Source organism: Neolamprologus brichardi, chromosome 19 (assembly GCF_056152115.1).
Source record: "Neolamprologus brichardi isolate AB-2024 chromosome 19, ASM5615211v1, whole genome shotgun sequence".
NCBI lineage: Eukaryota > Metazoa > Chordata > Actinopteri > Cichliformes > Cichlidae > Neolamprologus > Neolamprologus brichardi.
Genome location: NC_142122.1, coordinates 2295397 through 2315116, shown reverse-complemented (window position 1 = coordinate 2315116; position 19720 = coordinate 2295397). Strand labels below are relative to the sequence as shown.

The following is a 19720-nucleotide window of genomic DNA, read 5'->3' as shown; positions in this document are numbered from 1 at the left end:
GCGTCATGTGCGTTCGCTTCCTGTTAACCAGGTGGGCTGGCAGCTGAAAAACCTGGTTTTTAAACTGAGGGAGGACCCTAAAGGTGTGGTGCTACTCCTGAAGAAGAGGCCCACGGGCACAACAGGTTTCACCCCCGCCCCACTGAAGAACATGCGCTGGAAGCCCCCAGTACCTCAGGTACATGCACACATGCATGCACGCTTCCTTTCATCGTCGTCTCGTCTAATCATCGTCAAACAATTACCAGCTTTTTAGGGAGTTGGTTCCAAAGCAGCAAGTCCAGACAGGGCCACCCTGAAAGAGTGCTGCTGGCTCGACTGAATGCAGCATTCAGCTGTTCTTGCACAACAAAAGAGGCAAACAAAGTCCCAGGATGTTATTCAAGCTTCTGAGCTTTAGTGTTTCAGAATGGTTAGTTTATTAGACGGCCCAACGTCACGGTTTAAAGCAAACAACAGACGCACAATCATGTGTTTGTGTTAAAGAAAAAGGGAAATGGGATAAATATCGAGCCTGTGAGGGAATGTGTGAGCTGATTCATAATCAAATGAACACATTACGCTAAATTAGGTGAGTCCCCACTGACAGAGGGGGAGGCTGCAAGCCTGTCATAAACGTAGACTACAAGACTGAAGCTCTGGCACCGCGTCATCCTGTGCGCAGCCTCTTTTATAGCCGGAGAAGACGGGAGGAGATTAGATCAGTTAGGAGGGGCTTTCTCAAATCTGTGCACAAAGGTGACCAATGTCTACACATCCACCAGCATCATCTTTTAACACGGAGTCAGACCCATCAGAGCCAGGCGTCTCCGTTTATTTGTGATAGCAAGGCTCCGAAGAGCCAAACAGACAAATCATACGGTGTGACTGGAGAATGAATGACACTGGTTTTGTAATAGTATATAATTTGTACTATTTGAGCTATTTGGAGAAGCGCAGAGAGCAGTGTTTGACGAGATCCCCAGTCGGATGTTTCGTTTGCCATATATCACATTTACAATGCTGCATCAGCAGATGTGTAATTTTGCCCTGATGAGAACAGCAGAGTAACACTCAAGGACGATGTTGGGGAGACATAACTGTGGTAAGTGTCTCAGGCTATTTTGGACTACACTCAGAATCTTTCCATACCTCAAACAAGAAGGCCCGACATACAGGAACTTAAATGTCTCGCCACATGTGGGGAACTCCTCCCGTTAGCCAAGAAGTCAGATTAAGTCTTTAAGGCTGAGAAAAAAATGTAAGCAGAAACTGTAATGACGTCATTTGTTTTTAGACAGAAACTGATCTGTACATGCAGTCAGATGAGGTGGAATGACTTTCTTCTCCAGATTAGATCAGGCTCTCATACTTGTGCTGTATTCTTTCAGAATAATTCGTCCCTCGTTAGAACCCAGTCTCCTTCCAGTTCAGCTAACGGATCAACCAAAAAGGAGAAGCCGGCTATCCTGGACTTGTACATCCCGCCTCCTCCTCTAATGCCGTACACGCCGCGGTAAGCCATCCTGTTTCATGTGCACCGATTATTAATTTACTGGCAGCTTCAGCTCTAGAAGTAGTAAAGTACTAAAACAAGAAGGCTGGAGGCCACCTGCTCCCCCCGCTGTGAGGGATTCAGACACCCCCAGTCAACCTTTGCTACAGCCTAACTCAGAGCTTTAAAGCTGATGAATAATGAGTGTGGTCCCGGCTCGTGATCACTTTCTCTTCTGCTGGTCTTCAGCCCACTCAGCTCCCACCCGTCCGTACACTACGACTGTTTTATCCTCCACCTCCTGTTGCTGTGGAGATAAGTTAATGAACATTTGTTCCTCCGTCCAGAGAGGCGAGAACAGACGCCTTCTCCAGCATCAGTAAAAGACCAAAGGGCTCCGAGTCACCTAACTCCTTCCTGGACAAGGAGAGGAGAGGACACTGCACCGAGTTTGACAAGCAAAGCGCCGGCTGTCCCATCGAAGCCAAGGTGGTGCAGCCCAGAATGAGGGAGCATAAACCCTCGCGTGGTCAGTACTTTCTCATCGCAGTGGTTTATAAATATTCTTCTGACGGAAACTCAGAAAAAGTGCTTTCAGAACAATTAACAAGCGTGAAACTTTTGTCTCAAGGTAAGCCCCGGCCGCTGTCCATGCCTGCAGACACCTGTCTGTCAGTGGTTGATCCTTACGCGAAGCCCTGGGCGCAGGGAAGGAAAGGTGTGTACAACTTATCATTTAAATTTGGAGACAGCCTCAAGTGGCCACTAGTGGAACTACACTTTATCACACATTATTTTTTCAGCCCATTAAGTTGCTGCTTAGTTAATTTCAATAAGAAAACAAGTCAAATATTTAAAAAAGATTTGCAAAGCATTTTTAGAGACTTTAGAATAACCTGTCATTGTCTTTGCTGTAGGTGAGGACCTCCTGTACAGATACCTGAGCAACGAGAGGATCCCCACCATTGCCGAGGAGGTCCCCTCGGTGTCTCCACCCTACAGGCCTGCAGGGGAACGGCATCTCATCCGAGTGGACCACATCCGGGGCAGCCGCTACTACTCCAACTCAGACCTCCACAACAGTGCCACCATCCCCTACCAGGAAGACACGAAAAAGGCTCCGGTAGCTCCCGTCTCCAAGCGCACGACGGCAGAACGCTCACTACTGGTCAGTTGGATCACGCGGCTTAAGCTATTGACTCACTGATGATGCGCTTCCTGTCCGGGGCTTCCTGTTCCTGTCTTGTCTTCCTCAGTGCCTTTGACATTTAACGTCCTCGGGCTTTCTCACACTCCTCTCTCCCATACCTCCCTGGTGTTACTACTACTACCAACTACAACTGCTACTCCTCAACCAAACCTGCTTTTGTAGTACTCACTACATTACGTCATCGCTCCTTTAACACAACCCTCATCTCTGACACAAGCCTCAGCATCAAGAGGACACAGTTGTGTTCAGATTTAGGCTTTTTTTGGCCTCGTTTGCTGTACACGGACATCTCTGTACATATCATGTAATGTTTCGGCTAAGATGTTCTTCACGTCGCTTATTTAATACACTGAAGCTCTCGACCAGTTCGGTTCTCTGTCTATTTGCTTTTCATTTGCATAAATAAGTTATTAAAAAAGAATAAGTTAGACGAGCAGCACATGTCTGTTAGCGAGGCTGTTTTTCTTTTCATGTTGCTTTTTTTAAAACATTCATTTTTGTGATTGCTTACATTAACTTCTGCCAATGGTTGCCTCTTGTAAAGCTATGCATACGATTTTTACTGTCACTTTAGTGGAAAAATGCTGCATTGGTTGTTAAAGGTGTTTATCTTGTCACTAGCAAACATTTGTGCATGATTTAAGGCTATGCACTCAACTCAGTAAACCTTTATAACCTGTGTTTCAGCTCACTCTGCAAGCACCCATCTAAAGGGCCTCTACGTACAGCTGGTTGACAGTAAACTGGTCTTTTATGTCAGTGTTTTTGAACACTGACAGAATGACGGCATTATTTAAGAAGCTACAGGGAATGAGTGTCTGTTGTTGCTTTATCTGCCTTTTTGTAAGATTTGAATAGCGATTTATTAAAAACTGCAGTTCATTTCAGTCAATTTTTGTATTGTCTTTATTTTACTGGTGCGTGTGGAGCGGCTGCTAAACGTCTCACTGTAATATGCATCTTCTCCTGCAACCCTGCTGAGCTCCATTCAGCCTCAGGTTTGGTTGTAAAGAAAAAATATATATATTAATTTCCACGCCAGGACCAAACTGTAGAGCCAGCTGTCTTTCTAACCTGCTTTGACCTTTGAGGTGAACCTGGCCTCAGTGCAACAGGATAGCTAACGTGAAGTTACCTTTTGTTGGTGTCAGATGGCGATGGTTATGTAACCACTTCCCTCTTTGAACTTTTGATTCCAGCTGGGGAGCCATATGGTCAAAGCAGGTTTTCCCACTGGGGCATCTCTTTTCTGGCACATATGTTGCCTTTTAAACATTAAAACGGCAGGTTAGGATTACCTTACTGGGACTGATCATCAGCTTTCGTCGTGAAGGTGAAGCTCTGACAGCCACGAGGAACGCCCGCCTCTCTGACCTCTCTCTTTGCCCATGTTTTCACCATGCATGCATTTACTGACTGAGAGGAGCCTGTCTTCTTATCTCTCTTTCACTTCTTCCTCCTAAAATCTTGCTCTGCCCGAGCTTGCTGAGCTGTAGTCGCCTGCGGTCCTCACTAATTTGCACTTTCTGAGACGCTGCGGTCTGCCTAAGTACTACCTGCGCTCTGTTTATCCCACTGCATAAGTTTGCTAACCACTAACATTTTATGCCTACACATCACAAATGGTTACAAGGGAACGATGTGCTGAAGTATTTCTAGTTTGTGCATGTCACAAAACAAAAATAAAAATCTGCCTTTTGTTATATAATTGCATTCTTTTTATTAACTCTAAAATCACAACCACTTGTTTTCTGTTCTCCGTTTGTTTTTCTGCAAAGCTTACCTTAATCCGTGCATAATTCAGTGCCCTGCAAGAAAGCAGCACACAAATCTTCACAATCACAATCACAGGAATATTAATCAACATAGAGCGTCTCAACATTCAGACTGAGGCTTTGAGAGCACATGCGTTAACTTAAAAATCTTTATTTATCACAGGGGTCCAGCTGGCACTCTAGCAGTGACTTCCTCAACCGGTGAGTTCCCTTCCCTCTTTCTCCTACATGCACAGACACACACACGCACAGACACACACACACGCTGCTGGTCAAAGGTCTGTGACATCTTAAATAAATTAGTTGCAAAGTGAGAGTAAAATACTTCCGTTTTAGTTGAAATTATCATTTTGTGTAGCTCCCTTGTGGTGGACATGTCGTCCTGCACGATGATGCAGTGTATGTGCTGCTACAGCTGTAATAGGACTGGCTTTGCATTTCATACACCGTATGTCATTCGTGTCCAAATTCATGGGCTGCATCCTCCTGAAGCCGCATTTGTAGACCGATTACGTCCCAGCGACGCGCCGAAGGCTGTCCAAATTCGTAGACTCCTCCGAATGCAGCCGACAAATGCGTCCTCCTTTTCCCCGAATTTGAAGGATGGGTCGGGTGTGTTCTTTGTGGCCCACCATATCCCAGAATTCATAGCGCGGCCCAGTCAAGCTCCAGTTTCCGGCAATGGCGGCCGCTACTAAGTTTTAAAATTACTCTTATTAATCTTTCTGGGTCACAAAATAAACTGTAAACATATTTTCAGGCGAGAATGTGGGTTAGCTCGTTGATAATTAAAATGAACACAAAAAACGGAGAAAGATTTCGGGGTCCATTTTCGATTTTTGTGCCGTGGCGCTGACAACCGGAAATACTCTGAATTAAGGGCGGGAGTAGATCGAGAAGGCTAGACCGTCCAATTCCATAGCCATTTACTTCCGGCCTACCCGACCTCCTGAGGACCCGGCCCACGTAGACCGCGAAGGCCGGGTCCTCAGGAGGATGCAGCCCATGAATTTGGACACGACCAGAATCACAGAAGCGCTTTTATCTCCGCCTTTCACATTGATGATACATCGGAGAGCAACTTGGAGCTGCGCGACCTGCTGAGGATACTTTTTTACCAACCTTCTGATTGGTAGATGACCTGCTCCCCTGAGCCACCTAACAATCATGTAGCAGTCCCACCTGTCCAGCGTGTCCCCTTCCCCCTCCCCCAGCGTCAGCCGTGGCTTCAGCTACTCTCCAGCTCTGAAATGAAAAAGCGATTTAGAAATAAACGTCTGCAGAGACTCTTCCAACGACCGCCTTACTTCTTACATTGTTACTGTCACTTTCTTAAAGCAGTCTTGGATAAATGTTAGCCCGTGCTTTATGAAGTGCAGCCCACAATGTGGAACGGTTTGATGGGCACTTCTTACATACAACATTTTTCCCACCACAACAGCAGGACTCAGATCCAGAGGCTGTGTTGTGTGCAGGCAGTATACCAGCTGACTGCTCTCTAAATATTTATAACATGTCGTAGGGCAGTGAACTACTAAACTACTCTCCAAAAACCCCCAAACCCTCACTTTTGGGGTCTTTTGCCCATCTTAATATTTTCCTTTTTTGTCCGTCTCTGAAAATTCTTTTCTTTGCAAATCTTCCTGGAAGTTGTTTCTTCACCGTTGGCCTGTGAGCAGACAGTTTCCCAAATCTGAAACTTTGACACACTATTTCTGTTGCTCACTGGGCACTCTCACTTCTGTTTCGCGTGCACTTTTGTGTGTTGCACAAACTGTTGCACCCCATAGAATAGCCTTAGTTTCTCAAACCACGAATCATCTGGCTATTTTAAGACAAAAAGCAAGCACACAACAGCTAATGCTCCAGATTTTCAACTAGCCAAATGAATTATTTGGAGGAGAGATGGTTACAGAAAAAGGGACCTCTTCATACTATGTCTATATATGAATATACCCCGCAAATTATTGTCATTTACAAATTATTAGCCTTCCAATGAAATCTAAAGTTTTGTCTAACAGAGTAAGGAATCTTCTACACAGCATTTCTACACATACTAGTTTACTTTAGAAAGCACAGGTAGCATCTTAGCATCCTGTAAAACTGACTTTTTTATTGAGCATCACAAACAAACCATCCACTGCTGAGCAATGATTATAATTATTTTCTAACTTACACACAGTATAAAAACTTCAGTAAGGATTTGATCTGTGTCATGAGAAAGCATCGTGGAAAAACCAGCGAAATAGAATAGAATAGAATAGAATAGAATAGAATAGCCTTTATTGTCATTGTACAAAGTACAACGAAATTGGAGTGCCACTCCCTTGGTGCAAAATGCAATAATAAATATAAATGTAAAATATAAAAAGTACAATAAAACAACCGAAGTACTGAGACAATAATAAGTACGATATATACAGGATAGCAGCATAATATAGTGACAATGGCAAGTATGGTATAGTTAAGCGGGTTCAATTGTTTTGTGCTTATTTACTACGGTGATAGCTCTGGGAAAGAAGCTATCCCTGAATCTGTTTGTCCTGGTTTTATGTGACCTGTACCATCAGCCTGACGGTAATAGTTCAAACAGTTGATTACTGGGGTGAGAGTAGTCCTTAATGATAATGCCAGCTCTGCTGAGGTATCGAGAGTAATCCGTTTAGTTTAGATGCTCACAAAGCAGGAGATGGATATTCAAAGTTATCACAGATTTTCCGAGTGTGGACAACTGGAGTGTAAAGTATTATCAAGAACCACAGAGTGCAAAAGCCTCACAGACTTAACCAAGTCGGGAACTGTAGTCACGAGGACCCTGCAGGGAGGGTGAGGTATCAGAGAAATGCCACTTCTGCACAGGAGGCAACGTAAAGCCAGACTGAAGGTGTCTAAGTACAACCTGGAGAACGATTATGCTCCCCGGTAGAGAACTACCTCCAAAGTGAAGGTTTCTACTGTGGCTGATGGTAGTTGGTAAAACAATGTTAATTACAGAGATAGATAAACATCCTCTGCAGAGCATTAGTCATTTTTATCGACGTGACTTTTTCCATTATTGAAGTTCCTTAATTAATTTAGAGCTTATAATGAAACTGAGAGTATTTGTGGCCTTTTTTTAAACAGCTCTGTCTCAGCACCTCAGCATCCAACATGTCCCACACAGCAATGTGTCCATCCACCCCCAAGATCCCCCAGAGATCTTTAGAAATGTCACTGTTATGACGAATCCTAAATCCGCTTCCAACTATAAATAACTCCATCCCACTACCAAATATGATGACATATGAGGACTGCTGTTCCCTCTCCTCATGCGTTGCCCATAGATCTCTTGTCTTGGACGCAGGGCCTGGGGAAGTGTGACTCCCCACATTAACACCCCAATAGATGACTAAACGCCTTGCACCCCACCCCCAGCCCGGTGCTTCTATTCTAAGAGCCGCACACAAGCGCGCCGCATCCGGTCTATTGCACGCTTGATCAAAAACATTACTCACAATTAGGATATATAGACAGATGCTATTGTAAATCTCATAGATACGTAGTTGACTCATCGCTGGTGGCGGTTACGAACATGCGCCGCTGATGCAGGGAAAGGAATTTGATTGACAGCGGATTTAATCGTGTGTCATATTAATTTTAGGCTGGTCAATCTGTAAAAACAAGAGGGGGGTTTTTCTCACGGTGAAGCGAGGAATGTAACGGTGCATCAGATTTCTCTTTGTCATCTATTAAAACCATTTTTAAAACAATCTTTATCATCATTTTTTTATTAATCTGAGAGGGGGGAAAACAAAAATGCAATTAAAGGGGAAGGACAGCAAGCCTTAATCCATTTCACAGCCTGCAAATCACACTGGCTGAGGCCCAGCAGAGGGCAATTCAATATTGAGAACAGTCAGAACATTGGGAGCGACCTTCTTCTCCAGCATGCTCCTGTGACTGCTCTCCAAATGTATTATCAGACGCACTCACAAATAAATCCCAACCCGTAAGTGTCTGCTTCTGCTTTGCCAAATCAGAGAGTCCGATTGGGACACAGATAAAGATAATGAGCAGTTAGCTGGGAAGCAATAAGTATGTGTTGGAAATGTTCAAAATACACTGCGGTAATGTGAGATGAATCTCTTTGGTGTGTGATATAAGTCTGCTCGACATCAGTGCGTGTGGTGTGTTTTCAGTTATTAATGTGTTGGCTTTCGTGTCTCTCGCTTGTTCTTACAGGTATAATCATCCACATTTACGATCGTGGTCCTTTTCTCAAGCTGTAAGTAAATAACAATCAGCTCCTCTCACTGAAGAAATGAAGTGCATGCACCTGAATGATGTGTTTGTGAGGAAAGGCCTGGACAAAGAGGCGCTGAAAATCGAGAGCTTCGATGGTTGACCCATTACACTGCACACAAAGCTCTTTGTTTTTTATGAATATAAATGAATCTTTCTAAGTGTCTCGATTTTTCCTGCATCTTAAATTTGACATTTGGATATGAAATAAAATTCAAAATTTTACGTAAAACTTGAAGACATTTATGTTTGGGGATAAATCGGATCCTTGACAGGTTAATTTTTTATTCAACTACAAAATCCTAAATTAAAATTTGTGCTAAATCTCTAAACTAACGTGGTACAGATCATCTTTATGTGTTAGCAGCATCACTTTGCAGAAGACTGCATCTCTGTTGAATGTGCTGTCAGTAGAAAATTGATCGTTCACCTTCTGGCTTTAACATATGTGGGAATGAGATGACTGCAGGGGTTAACTGAGGACGCACACAGTGAAACCACACACCCCAGTACCACGGGTTACTGTCAATCCTCCACAGGGGTAAGATGGCTGGACACACGGAGTCGTGGACGAATCACATTTGTGCACATTTATGTTAAGTTGTTGCTGCACAACCTCAGCCTTGCTGTCAGCGCTGATGCAGGCGTGCTATACGGGATGCCACCACCCGCTTCTTTTAGACTATTTGTGTCTATATAGGTTTATATGTTGCAGACCAACTTCTGATTTAAGTTCTTTCAGTCCTGAATTCAGAGCTTTGTGCACCAAAATCAAAATTCAGGACATGATCAGCGGCAACTGCACAGTCACCAACAGCCGGCGAGGCGCATGCAGCGCCATCAAACCGAGCGAGCGAGAATCTGATATCATCTCCAACCACTGCACCCTCCCCCCTTTACACTGTGTCAGAGTCCCCTGGTAAATAATAGCCACTCTGTTTGACCCCCCCTCCTCTTTCTGTCTCACACACAGTTTCTGGGTGGGGGTAAGTAAGTGCCATGACGATTCTCAGCACGGATCATGATGGGAGATTGAGTTGGTGTGACCAATCAGCACTCCCTTGAATCCTTTGACATGAGTCGCAGGCCAGATTATCTCACTTCCACCAACACAGAGCTGCAGTAAAACGCACAGAAATGAGACGGGCGTTTAGTTCAGCGCGTTTAATTGAAATATTAAAGGTTTCTGTGAGGTTTAGAGGCAAATCGAGGAAGTCACTTGATACAGATGAGACAGATAGGGTGACAGCGAAGCAAAGAGGAAGCCACAGCCTGCGCGAATGTGAGCGAGATAAAGAAAGAAGGCCTCCTCGTCACTTCACGCCACTTTCTACTGTACAATGGCAAGTGGAAAGAAATACGAGGCCCCTGTCTATTTAGGCTTAGTAAAAATGGAGACTATAATAACGCAGGACTCAGGAATGTGCCTGCTGGTTTACCGCCAATCCGAGCTTCTGCACAGATACAGCTCAGCCAGTGATGTTATGGCTAAAAACTCGCTCCCCACTGAGGCAGCGAAGGGTGTTGATAGCCAGGGAACAGCTTCCCTAAGCAACGAGTGGATGGGTGTAACATGAACCGCTTATGTTTCTAATTCTTCTTGCAGGCGGTTGTTGGTGATTTTTATCAACTTCTCTTAAAGTAATAAAATAAAAAAGTGCTTTGTAAGCATCAGTGCGGACATCCTCTGCATTCACCACATGTGAAATGCTGCTTTTTATACTCAGCGTGAGTTACTGTGAATGTCACAGCTGTTTGAAACAATGATGTGTTTTGAATTACGCAGGCAAGTCCAGTTTACATTTTACGCGTCAAGTACAACAACAGCTGTAAAGACAAATGTGTGTGTTGGGTAAAAATGATGCTTTTATGACGCTCTCACTGAGGTTCCCAAGGCTGTTAAACAGTTGGGATTTAGCGACACCCAGCGGTCAGGTGGGGTAACTGCGAAAACGTATGGATTTTACTGAATTTAATGAATGAATGAAAGATGCGATGTGTGGGGAAAGTGGGGAAAATATGAAATGAGAAAAATTAGCCCTGTAGTTATATCTGAATTATTGGTGGGGATAAGTCAGAAATATTTGTCACTTTGTCAGTTTCAGTCTGGGTGGTGCCTCTTTGGAGGGTAACGCCCAGACAGGACCTGAACTCACCTGAAACCAGCCGACGTGTCTTTGAATGCGCTCTTTGGCTTTCTGCTTGTGTTCCTGACATGTTTGGCAAAGTTTGGTCAACCTTTGAGCGAAGGTTTCGAGACAGACTACTTTCTCTGAGGTTATGGTGGAAGGTACAGTGTTTGTTTTACTGGCAGCTCGGACTAATTCATTTGTCCGCAGGTTTCTTTGACTTTGTTTCGCCATCTAAGCTACTGGACAACAAGCAGTCAGGCTACTGCTGACTGCTGCTGAACTACACAAGTAGTTACAGTCAGAAAATCGTTATTTAACATTTAACCTCTATTCTTTGTCATTTCATTGTAAGACGCAGATTTTTTTCGCTCTTTTGAATCCATTGTAGGTATTTGTTTCAGGTAGTGGTCGAGAAATTGCGTCATTCTTTTTCTCCCGAAAGCTTACTTTCAGAAGCAAAATCTTATTTTCAGGTGAAGTGTAAACTTCCTCCTTTAATGGTGATATAAAAGAGCGTCTTACATACAGAGGGAATATTTAATTTTTCATCTCTTGTTGCATCTAACCTCAAAGAATAGTTGCGTAAATCTGCAGGTAGGTTTGTTCAGTCTGGATCTTGCCACTAAAATTACACATGGTTCTTAACATGTGCAAAAGAGAAAACTCCAAGAGGAAGTTAGTTACTAAACACAGTCACTCTCAGTCAGGTTTGGGCAGTGGTTTGTGTGGTGATAGGCATCTACCTCCTACACTCAGCCTCTCAGCTCTGACAGCCGGAAAGCAAAGTGATGATACATTTGTGTTGAGCAAGGCACAAATATACAGAAGTATTGATGAGAGCTTCTAGTGATGGTTTATTATCGCTGTCAGAGGCACAGAGGATACTTAGCTGTTTGGACGAACCTTTTAAAGAACCAGGTATGAGTCTTTCTCTCTTCATTGTTCTAGCTGGGGACTTTGGCGAGCTGTGGTAAGTGGCTAAACTTGGACAGCTGCAGCAGGGCTCGGGACCCTGTGAACAACTCGCTGCCTGGTTTTGCCACCGAGTCTAAAAGTGCCTGTGGGTTACACGTTTCAGAGTACTTTGAAACGTGTAACCCACAGTGTAGATTCTCATTTTCTCTAACTTCACACCCAGTGGGGCAGCACGGTGCTTAGTTTTGTCTCTGTTCTTTCTCTCGAACAGTTCTGGCATTTCAAAAAAAAGGAACTTAACCTAGAGGAAGTTGGTCAATAAAGGCAACTTAGATTTCACAACGTTACTGTCCATTTATGAGCTTGAACTGCAAAGTGAGAAAAATCTTTCTGATTCTTTGTTTGGGAAAAAATAGATTTTTGCACGATGTCGTTTTGCAGAAGAGTCCTTTTCGTTTTGCTGTGAGTCAACTTTCTGTGTGTGTCACATATTAAACAAATCTGCTGACACTGATCATTGTGACACTTGTGCTGTGACTCAGTGTTGATCATGAGCGTTAACGTTTTACGTTTTTAACCTTTCTCTGAGCTTCTGCTTCCACAGAACTTCTGCTGTTTCTCAGCATGTTCGATTCAGTTTTTTCCGTCCTCTGAAAAACAAAACAACAATAAGAAAGAGAAAAAAAGCTGATTGGGAAACATCGTCTTTGCTGTACCCGTGACGCCACATCCTTTTGTCACACTGAAGAAATTTTTTTCTCCTTTTCTGTTCATTTCTGTTTTTTTTCAACCTACACATCTTTGAATAAGGTGTTTCTTTCAACAGGCTGCCTTCCCCATATCTGTGACTCCTTCAATGGCTGCCGATGACTACAACCCTGTAAGTAGCTCTTTTTTGTCTTTTTCTAACATTTACTCGCTCTCTCTTTAATGAATTAGAAACTTCTGCTTCCCTATTTATCAGTAACTCATTTGAATGTAAGCAGTATACACCCAGAGTTTAGACACCACCAGGTGGATGTTTTGTTTGACTCACTGGGGAGCAAAGAGAGTTACAAATAAAAGGAGAGCAATAAGAAACAAGTCACAGATGCTAATGGTGTTAAACAGCATGTAGAAAGACAGAGAAGATGCACGTGACACTCAGTGTGAAAACAGGATGTTTCAGACAGCCTCTTCTTCTCAGTTGTGTGGTCTGAAACTGCTGCTCACCCCCTTGCCTTTTTCTTTTTGACCTCCCCCAAACCCTCCTCTGCACTCCTCAAAGGTCTCCCTCCGACACAAATCCAAGAAGAAGAGCCGAGGAGGTGAGTCCTGCCTTATCACCTTGTCACTTATCTCAGCCTACAGCTGCAATTTGAAAGCGTAGTGGGTGGATGCGAAGCAGCGGTGCGCTTGGTGTGTGCAGAGGGATTTTAGACGAGTTCAGTTACTTTCACTTCACTTCTTTTATTTCTTGGCTCTGTGTAGCCGTGCCTTTGGGTTCTTCTGAGACGCTAACTAACTTGTATATATACTGTTTTTGCTGACTGACTCATATCGTTAACAGGTAGGATGAAGGTAGAATAGCACTTTTGCACTTTTGATGTGACTCTTCCAGGATGCTTCACGCGCTTCTTAGTTTTAGAGGTCCATTTGGTTATCAACCAAACTCCGGGAGCTCTTTCGACTGAAATGGAAACGTTTTGGTTGTTTGTGTTTGGATGTTTAAATCTGTAACGTTCTGCTTCCTCTGATGCTGTGACTAAATGCGCCGTTGTCTGGTTAAGGCAATGGTACGATGAGCAGAAGACGGATCTCGGTCAAAGAGCTCGGCCAGCCAGACCACCAGGGCTGGCTGTACAGGAAGAAAGAAAGCAAAGGCTTTCTGGGTATGAAATGGAAGAAGTACTGGTTTGTGCTGAAGAAGACTGCTCTCTACTGGTATACCAACCAGCTGGTGAGTAAAACACCCTCTGACTAGAAGACTAATGTGGGTTTTAGACTTGAGCATTTAATAGCTGGTTGCTATTCAGAGATTGCACACAGCGAGCGTACAATTGCACAATCCCCGATAAGAAAAATATTTAACACAGATAAGTCTGCTCCTCTATATCAGTTGCATGCTTTTCAACTTCTTCAATTTATCTTGCAAGATTATAAGATATGATGTAATGATGAGAATTATATCAAAAGAGAGGAAAACATAAGGAAGCTATTAAAGTTGTACCTCTTTCTTTTGGTTTTCCACCACTCTTTGGAATATTTTGTGTGTCATGTTATCTGTGTTGCCCTTTTTAAAGAGTATCTTGCATATCTTCTTTATTTTGTTACAAAGTTACAAAGTGCAACAGTGTTGCACCCAAGTCATCAAAAAAACGCCTTAAAAGAATCTTAAAACTGTTCGATGATCCTTTTTTTTTATCATGAAAAAATAGTTAAAAATAATCGGGGTAGTTCTTGAGAACTTATCAGCTGCGGATTAAGTGCTGTAATCACTATTTACAGCAGCAGGATGGTGGCATCGTGTATCACAATGACTGAACATGTAATCCGGTGATTGATGTGGCTTCATGTGTTTTTATTTGCTTTTATGCTTTTTTGTCTCATGCTAAAGATGAAACATGACTACATTTTATTACAGCTTAAGTAACAGACCACAGAATTAACACCGGGTGAGTCACAGATATGCGCTAGGCAGGTTAGTCATACTGGTTTCCTCCACAGCTGTCTCCTCGCCAGCCTGTCACTGCAGGAACCAGCGAGCGCTGGTGACACGGCGCTTCCTGAATGTGACCGTGTCACTAATAGCCCGCCGCTACATATATGTGTAATCTACATCTGTTTGACTTACTGGCACGATAACTTCAGTCCGACCTGCTGCACGTCACCACTCAGTACGAGGAAGTTAAAGAAGTTGCCTGTTGCAACTCAGACGCGCTCGTCCGTGTGGGGAAGTGGTTTGAAAGTTGTTCTAATACTCGCTGTTGTTCAATCTGTGCGTTGCAGGCAGAGAAAGCTGAAGGCTACATCGACCTCACAAACTTCATGATCGACAGAGCCATCGAGTGCAAGAAGAAATAGTGAGTCCTCACAAACAGTGCTGGGTGTGATCTATGAAATCAGTTATTATAACAGTAAAACTGACTTTTTTTTTTACCCTCGAAACACTAAACTGCTGTTCGTCTGTCTTTCCCTCTTCAGTGCATTCAAAGCTTGTCACCCGCAAGTTATGATGTTTTATTTTGCTGCCGAGAGCTACGAGGACATGAACTTGTGAGTCGTGTAAACTGGAAATGTATACATTTTATGTGCATTATAATATTTTATCAGAATTGCAATTAAGTTGGATCATCTCTTTGTTTCAGGTGGGTGAATAAGCTTGGGCTGGCCTCCATTCAGTATGAACAAACAGAAGTAAACGCTTCAGCCGGTGAGCACCTGTTTCAGTTCCCCGCCTCTGTCGTTCCAACATCTCACTTTTTTGGGTTTTAGTTTAAGAAATTTACTATTTAAGTTTTTAATCAGCAACAGAATCTTTTGTTTTTAATTGTCATGTAGCTCTTCAGTACTTTCCAAGCAAACACGCCCACTTCAGCCCCGTGTGGGGTTACTATGGGCAGACCAATATGAAATGTATGGCACACCTGGGCCCCACAGTGGGGCTCGTTGTGGGCTCTACAGTATACCCACAGTACGCCCTCATTCTGAATGTTAGTTGCCCTCTGAGACCCCGCCCAGGCCCCATACTGCAGTACCCAGACATGCCTCACATTTCATGCCAGTACCAGAGCCCACAGTGGGCTGCCCACATCTGCTCCATGGTACATTACCACCACCAATTGGTAAGGAGTGTGGACAAGGATGTTCATGCTCAGTCCCAGTTCACGAGAGATCACCACGTAGTTAATTTGGCTGATCTTTACAGCAGATGGCACAACCCTCAGGGGATCTATATCTCTCACTCTCAAACCAGCAATCTTCCACTTGATCCTTAGATCAGATAAACCGTACTACACTGTGGATCCACGTGCTCTCAGAGGAGAAAAATAAAACACTAAAATCCTATCAAACGTGTTAGTCTGTCTTATTAAACCAAATATGGCCTGTTATAGCTTCCACTCATTGACTTCTTTTGCAGTAACCCCAGTTTAGCTTCCGTTACTGAGGTTTTGAACCAGCCACTTTCTCTCAGCCTCATATTTCTGACAGTGTAATAAAACATGTTCTATGGTTGTCTCTTCTTCACAATAGTCATATTTTCTTTTTTGATGCTTCCTTATCATAAATAATGTGTCAGCAAACATGCCCGTGTGGGCCCACAGTGTCTAAATGTGGAGCTGTGTGGGCAAGGCAAGCACAAACTAGATCCTGCTGCAGTTTTGCTGTTCGGGGTCCCTATAAGACAACTGTTGGTTGCCCACAAAGTTCCCTCTCGGGGCCCCAAAAAGAGCAAAACTCCTGTAAGCCCCACGTGGGCTTACCCACAGAAAACCCATGTAAGGTCCCCAAAGGGCACAACTGCAGCAGGATCTAGGTGGGCACGCCCACTTGGGGTAAGTGTGGGTTTACAGCCCCACAGTTGGTTACATGTTTGAAGTTTTTGTTTCTTGTGTGTCTCCATGTTTCATGTTCAGAGTGTTATAGTGAAGCCAGCGATCACGAAGAAGCTGAAACCACAGAGATACCCCCTCCACCGTACTCTGAACAGACGCTGCGGGACTCCTCGAATGCCTCCGGTCCGCCTGGTAGCACACATCAGGTCAGTAACGGTTCTGGCTGGACGCACATCCATCCATAAGAGCCAACATTTATCTTTTCATTTAATATAAGATCATTTTGAATTTGATGCACATCTGTGAAGGCATCGGCAAACCTGTACAGGTTCTGGAGAAACATATGCTAACATCAGCTGGATGCTTGTTTATTTCAGCAATGCTACTTTGAGAACATTAGAATGACTCTGTACTAAGTGAGGTCACGGTAATAAACAGCCTGAATGCAGTCGAATTCAAAATGAGCATATAACTGTAGTTTAATTGTTAATGTTCAGCCAAGATTTCCATTCTGTTTAGATTAAACACACGGTCACAACTTTTGCAAAGGCAGCTGTGTCTTTAAGGGACACGACATGTTTTATTACAAGTAAATAAAACCAAGTGGAACCAAATGGGATTAATTAATAGAAAAAACTCTTAACTTAAATGTATTTGTATTTCAGGGTACCCTCCCTCCCCCTTACTCCTCTGCAGTCCCCAGCGAAGCTAACGGTTCGCTCTCCTCACCTGTCAGTACGATGACATCTCAGAGCTCCGCCTCTTCGCTCACCAAGCAGAGACAGTCCTGGTTGGACCTCGTCTCGCAGGCAGCTCCTTCTGCTGGGGAAACAGCAGTGGTGTGCTCAGCCCAGGTCCACTCGCATCAGCCTCCACCAAAGGAGACGGCAGAGGAAACGAGGCTGGAGAACGTGACCACCCAGGACTCCTCGGACACTGAATCTAATAAGGAAACGCCTTCAGCTGAGGGGGAAGATCAGAGGGGAGTTTTAAGGACGCAAAATAAAGGTGAATATTTAATATATGCGTTTTTTTCTCGTGGCCCACTTCCAGCTCTGAGAAGCAGAGCACGTTTCCTGTTTCTCAGAACTTTGATTAGCATCAGTGATCAACAGAATATACGACTGTTAATATTCTTAATTTAGCAACCACTGCATGTAGGATGATGATGAAGTGTGTTGTCTTGTTGCAGGCAATCATGAGAACGGCTCCGATGAGATGGAGAAGCTGTATATTCATCTGAAGGAGGCCAGTCTGTCGCCGATAGGAGAACGTAAACCATCAACAAAAAAGGAATTTAGGACCTCCTTCGTAAGACGCTGCAAAAACCAGGCTGTCAATGACAAGCTGCACCTTATCAGGACACTCAACAGCACATTAAAGGTACATTTCTCACCTCCCTTTTTAGTTTTTAGTTTTTTAGTTTGCGAATAGCAAAAAAATACAGTTAAATAATTTATGCATATTCAGTTTTTCACTTTTTTGCACAGGCAAAAGAAGCGGACCTGCAGGCAATCGAACAGATCCTGTCTGACCCGGAGCTTACCTCAGACAAGTTCAGAGAGTGGAAGGAGGCCAACGGACCTTTGGTGCAGGAGATCTGTGTCACACACATCCAGCAGGTGGCGTCAGAGGCCGCAAAGGCTGAAGCGTCGGTCATAGCCGCTCCTGTGGTAGAGACCAGTTTATAAAGACTCTTCATGACTTTTATGGTGTTCGGACTCTGAGGACCTCACAGTCACATGCATCAAATACACACACTTACACTTACACACACACACACACACACACACTGCTGTTGGTTATTCACTTGAGAACTCTGTTTCAAGTTCTTTTCAACTAGTAGCTGGATGAATGAACTGTTGTTTTTAGTTCCACGTGGAGACGGTGTATGATAAGCAGCACACATTAAAATGTGAAATGTGTCGTAGTATTATTTTTATTGTTTAATTTGTAGGTTTAGTGATTTTTACAGCTGTTTGTTTTTATAATTTGATGAACCTATGCATAAACTGTATATTTGGAACGGTGGAGTGCATGGAAATAATGTCTCCGTTGTTCTCTGCATGGAAACACTTTGAATTTATCTGTAGTGAATTGTGTTGTTTTTAAACTATTCACAGTCAGTTATTGGTGCCATGCACCTCCAGTGCCTGTTACACATGTGTTACAGAAGCTTTTTCAATAATGCGTGTATGTCGTCGCCCTAGAAATACTATATTCATGCTTATTAGGAAGACTTTGCTGACTGAACACTAGGGCCTGCACTAACAGAATAAATGTTGGTCTCAAATCAGAATTTCTTCTTTTTTTAATACTCAAAAGTGTCAAATTCATGTGACTGTAATGTAATTTACTGCTGAAATGTAGCGATCGCCTCGTTTTTTGTAGAAGATTTTTTTTAATCTTCTAAACCAAAACAAACTTTTTAAATTATTTCAGCTACACTGATTATTTTTGTCATTTCTGCCCATGAACATTGACAGTATGAGACAAAATCGTGTCTAAAATGTGACAGACTTTATAACTGATAACATCTGTGCATACAGTATATTGAAGTAAAGTGGGGATTTAGCAGTATTAAGGATAACTCTCAGGAAAACTCTCCTGGAATCATACAAACAAGTCTGAAAGACCTGGTACAAGTTAGATAAGTGGATGGTTATAAATAAATTCAGACATTATGTGACTGCACAGTAGGTTTGGACTCCTCAGGCCGAACAGGATTTTAATATATGACAGGACCTGCCAGAATACAGAGGCATTTTCCCCCTTATGTTTCATCTGTTGTATAAGTTAAAAAAATGTAAATAATTGTGAAGGGATGTGTGATGTTTGTTCTTAATTCTGGAATGAAAGTGTTTGTTTGTATACAGGGAAATAAAGTCAGAAAAGTGAACTTTCCCAGCCTCTTTGTATGATTCCTGGAGTGAGTGTCATCACTGATACCCATGGGTTTCAGAGGTTTTATACTGCTTCAGGTGCTCTTTTTAAGGGTCGTGTCACAGCTAATCATCTACCTCCATCTCACCCTATCTGCAGCATTCTGTCATACTAAACATGTCCTGCTTCATCCACATATTTTTTCTGTGGTCTTCCTCTTCTCCTGCCTGGCAGCTCCATCCTCGGCATCCTTTGTCCAACTTGACCACTTTCTCTCCTCTTCAAAGCATCATCGGTCGAAACCATTTCAGCCTTGCATCCCCAACTTTGTCTCCAAACCGCCCAACCTGTCCCCCTGATGCACTAACCGAATCTTCTCCACTGTGGTCAGTCACAATGAAAATCTTAACACCTCCAGTTCAGCCTCCTGTCTTTCTGTCAGTGCCACCGTTACCACATATCATATCAGGTCTCATTATACACCGTCTGATACGACTCGTTGACGCTAGGAGTCG

The 19720-nt window shown here is 43.4% G+C and overlaps 1 protein-coding gene across 3 annotated transcripts in view; it reads left to right on the top strand.

Moving 5' to 3' along the window:
- Positions 1-19221, top strand: part of LOC102797762 (connector enhancer of kinase suppressor of ras 3-like) — a 45562-nt gene extending 26341 nt beyond the window's left edge. Inside the window, exons 9-25 of one of the 3 annotated variants that reach the window (XM_087832881.1) lie at positions 32-178; positions 1371-1495; positions 1822-2003; positions 2106-2192; positions 2392-2642; positions 4623-4660; positions 8681-8723; positions 12614-12667; positions 13055-13094; positions 13557-13726; positions 14776-14849; positions 14971-15042; positions 15135-15199; positions 16404-16528; positions 16988-17330; positions 17515-17705; positions 17813-19221. In XM_087832881.1, the coding sequence (XP_087689007.1) occupies positions 32-178; positions 1371-1495; positions 1822-2003; positions 2106-2192; positions 2392-2642; positions 4623-4660; positions 8681-8723; positions 12614-12667; positions 13055-13094; positions 13557-13726; positions 14776-14849; positions 14971-15042; positions 15135-15199; positions 16404-16528; positions 16988-17330; positions 17515-17705; positions 17813-18013 (2208 nt within the window). In that variant the 3' untranslated portion in view covers positions 18014-19221. Of the gene's footprint in view, positions 1-31; positions 179-1370; positions 1496-1821; positions 2004-2105; positions 2193-2391; positions 2643-4622; positions 4661-8680; positions 8724-10924; positions 11031-11310; positions 11791-12613; positions 12668-13054; positions 13095-13556; positions 13727-14775; positions 14850-14970; positions 15043-15134; positions 15200-16403; positions 16529-16987; positions 17331-17514; positions 17706-17812 lie in introns of those variants that run through there. The other 2 variants (XM_087832879.1, XM_087832880.1) reach the window with 2 other exon arrangements.
- Positions 19222-19720: the final 499 nt, after the last annotated feature.